Source organism: Tenrec ecaudatus, chromosome 13 (genome assembly GCF_050624435.1).
Source record: "Tenrec ecaudatus isolate mTenEca1 chromosome 13, mTenEca1.hap1, whole genome shotgun sequence".
Lineage (NCBI taxonomy): Eukaryota > Metazoa > Chordata > Mammalia > Afrosoricida > Tenrecidae > Tenrec > Tenrec ecaudatus.
Window position 1 is genome coordinate 88,968,865 of NC_134542.1, and position 4,115 is coordinate 88,972,979.

Here is a 4,115-nt window from a genome sequence, read left to right on the forward strand (position 1 = left end):
TCAAGAGCTCTTATCTGTACCAGTGTACATACTCCAGTCTAGCCGAATTTATAAGGTAGAACTGAGGTCATGAGATTTGGTGAGAGGAAGCATTAAAAAACTAGAGGAATTCGCCCCACTATCATGATCCCAATTCTACCTTATAAATCTGGCTAGACCAGAAGATGTACATAGGTACAAAGAGCAACAGGGAATCCAGGACAAATGACTCCTTCAGGACCAGCGATGAGAATGGTGATGCCTGGAGGGTAGAGAGAATGTGGGGTAGAAAGGGGGAGTTGATTACAGGAATCTACACATAGTCTCATCCCTGGGGGAGGGACAGCAGAGAAGAAGGCGGGGGGGAGACATCGGACAGTGTAATATATGACAAAGTAATAATAATTTATGAATTATGAAGGGTTCTTGAGGTAGGGGGCAGTGGGGAGGGAGGGGGAAAATGAGCAGCAGATATTAAGGGCTCAAGTAGAAGGAAAATGTTTTGAGAATGATGATGGCAACAAATATACATATGTTCTTGACACAATGGATGGATGTATGGATTGTGATAAGAATTGTATGAGCCCTCAATAAAATGATTAAATAAAAAAATAATTAGATGAATAACAATGAGTATAAGGAAAAAGAAAATATTCTAGAATCGATTGTGGTGATAACTGTACAACTCTTCTTGATACGACTGAATTATTGAATTGTATGACATGTGGATGAAATGTCAATAAAACTTAAAATATTAAAAAAAACTAGAGGAATGTTGTGTGTTCTTAAATTCTATGCTGCACCTTGGTTGATTCATTCCTTCCTTGTGCCCCTTCTGTGAAGGAATGCCCAATTGTCTACAGATGGACTTTGTTTGGGGTCTTCTGATGCCTGATACCTGATCTTGTCAACACCTCTCGATCACAGAGGCTGGTGTGCTTTTTCCATATGGGCTTTGTTGCTTCTCAGCTAGATGGCCACTTGTTTAACTTCAAGCCTTTAAGACCCCAAACACTATATCTTTCAACAGCCAGACACCATCAGCTTTCTTTACCACATTTGCTTATGCACCTATTTTGACATCAGCAATCGTGTATGGAAGGTGAGCATCACGGAATGCCAAGTTATTAGAACAAAGCGCTCTTGCATTGAGGGACTAGTTGAGTAGAGGTACAATGTCTATCTACTACCTTAAGACTTAACATTTAAATATAAGTACATGTGTACATATATACTATATCGTTATATATTAATATATTTACATAACACATCCCTGTTTTTGCCTCCTAGTTCTTTCCTCTATTTTTACTTTCTTCTTGTCCCCTTTTGTCCCACTATCTTGTCCAGCCTTCATCCAACTTAGTACTTTCTATTGGCCACATTGGACTTGATCAAGCCACACCAGGCATTCTATGCCCTCCTCACAATGAACCCCAGATCTCTTATTGTTCCCTTGTTCCTGGGTCCACCGGCTCTCCCCTCCCTTCTCCTCACCTGTCCTCTCCCGTGTCACCCTGGAGCCACCGAGTCCATTGTGTTCTCCTCGGGGTTGGTTGTCCTGCCGACCCCACATGGACAGACTTGAGAAAAAGAAAACAAAACACAAAAGCCTATAAATAGTTCCAGGCCTGTCTGCTAACCGCTCTGAATGTTTTCCAATCAGATCTGGTGAAGTGCCATGCCCGCCCTCCGATTTCTAAGTCTACTTTCAGGACTCCTCGGGGACCCCGCTGCTTTGCTCCCTTTGATGCTCTGTTGCACTCCGTTCTGTTTCCCTCTGGTGTGTGTGGGGGGGGGGGGGCGAGGGGGTGGCCTCTGGTGTGCACACTACCGGCACTGTGTCCCCAGTGCTGTCCCCCATAGCACTAAGGGTCAGTGAGGGGACACCGTGTCTCATGGTGGGGCCAGCCCCATGGTTCTCTCTGTGCACTGGTTGCTCTGAGCAGGAATGTCGGGCTTGAGGCTTGGTGGGCCAGGATGCGGGTCTCTCTTTCTCTTTTTCCCTCTTAGTCGTCCCCAAGTGACACCAAATGAATTTTAACGTTCAGCAGTTTTAAAAGTGCCTAAAAGTAAAAGGCAAGTAAAAACTTAAAATGAAATTACAACCTATGTGATAGATATCTATAAATCATGATTCCTTACAAATTGTGGTTGTTATATAGTTGTCAATTAGAGAGGATTATGAGTGAAAGGGTGGAGTCTAGTCTGTCAATCAAATTATAGCCAATGAGACTTCTGTGGGGCATGGTCTTGTCCTGGGAATTCTGGGAAATCTGGTACTTCCTCCTTGGAGGTGGGAGACTCTCTGCATACACCCTGGGAGACATAGCAGCTGACAAGACACATGGACCTACCCTGATATAGAGACCCCTGCCAGTGCTGAGATGTTTCCAATGACATTGGATCCAAAGATTTTCTACCCACTAGCCTGTGATCTTCTACATTCGGCATCACTGCATGTGTTTCATGAGTCTAATGAGAACTTTATAGATTGTTATCAGACATATGGACTAATATTGGATTTATGGACTTGATCTGGACTGGGCTGGGATGTTTTCTCAGTGTTCAATTGCTCTTGTCTATAAATCTCTTATACACATATGTGTGTCCGTGGATTTGTTTCTCTAGTCTACCCAGACTAACACACAAGTCAAGATAAATGATTATACTAGTAAAAAATGTAAGAGATGTTCCTAAAACCCACCGGACTTTCTGTAAGAAGTGTGGTAAGCACCAACCTCACAAAGTGACCCAGTACAAGAAGGGCAAAGATTCTTTGTGTGCCCAGGGACAGTGGCGATATGACAGGAAGCAGAGTGGCTATGGTGGGCAGATGAAGCCAATTTTCCGGAAGAAGGCTAAAACAACAAAGAAGATTGTACTGAGGCTTGAATGTGTTGAGCCCAACTGCAGATCTAAGAGAATGTTGGCTATTAAGCGATGCAAGCATTTTGAACTGGGAGGAGATAAGAAGAGAAAGGGTCAGGTGATCCAGTTCTAACCTTCATCATGGTTTATTGACAAAACAATATAGTTTTAATGTTGCATATAAAAAAAATGTAAGAGAGACATGGAAAGAAAGTTCACAGAAGAAATAACCCAAGACCAAAAAAATATAAACCTAAAGTCAATGTCACTAATGAAGTAAAAATTTAAACCACAATGAAATGTTAATTTTGAAATCATTTTTCAATTAACCTTCAGTTCAATAATTCTACTTCGAGGGCACACTCCCACCACTTTCAATTGTTTAAAAGCAAAGATACCACTCTGAGGATGAAGGGGTGCCTTATTTGGCCCAAGGTATTTTCAGTCACTTCATATGCATGTGAAAGTGGGATGCTGAAGAAGGAAGGCTATAGCAGAGTTGATGGCTTTGAATTATGATGCTGGAGAAGAATTCTGAAAGTACCACGGACGGCCAGGTAAACAAACTAATCTGACTTCTAGGAAGCACAGGCAGAATGCACCTTAGAAACAAGAAAGGCCAGAATTCGCCTCATATATGTTGAACACATTGTGAAGAGAGACTAAAAACAAAACAAGACTCACTGCCATCAAATGGATTCTAATGCAGTGGGACAGGGTAAAATAGCCGCAGTGGGTTTCTGAGACGAATATTTTTACCCTTGTACTCATTGTTATCCATGCAATTTTTAAAAATTGTGGTAAAAACATACACAACAAAACATTCTCAATCCAATAATTTCAACATGTATAATTCACTGTCATTGATTACACTCTTCATGTTGTACAACCATGAGACTGTAACTCTTTATGGGAGTGGCTGGTGGTTTCAAACTGCTGACCATACAGTTAGCAGCCCAATGTGTAGTAATTATGCAATCAGGCTTCCTCAAGGAGAGACTAGTCCTTGGACAAGGGCACCATGCTTGTTAAAGTAAAGAGGAAGATCTTCTATGACATGGTTAGACACAGTGGCTACAGCAATGGGCTCGAGCGTACCAGTTATTGTGAAGATGGTGCAGGACCGGGCAGTGTTTCTGTTATCATAGGTTTCTGGGAGTCAGAATGGACTCCCAAATAATTTAGAGAGATACACAAATATATATGTTCAAAGATATTTATTGTAGCAATATTTATCAAAAACAATGTAAAATTCCAACCACTTAAAG

General features: G+C 41.7%; 1 protein-coding gene across 1 annotated transcript; it reads left to right on the forward strand.

Moving 5' to 3' along the window:
* Positions 1-2,638: 2,638 nt before the first annotated feature.
* On the forward strand, positions 2,639-2,980 carry LOC142424024 (large ribosomal subunit protein eL42-like). Its single transcript, XM_075529139.1, has one exon. The coding sequence runs from the start codon at positions 2,639-2,641 to the stop codon at positions 2,978-2,980; it is 342 nt and encodes a 113-aa protein (XP_075385254.1).
* Positions 2,981-4,115: the final 1,135 nt, after the last annotated feature.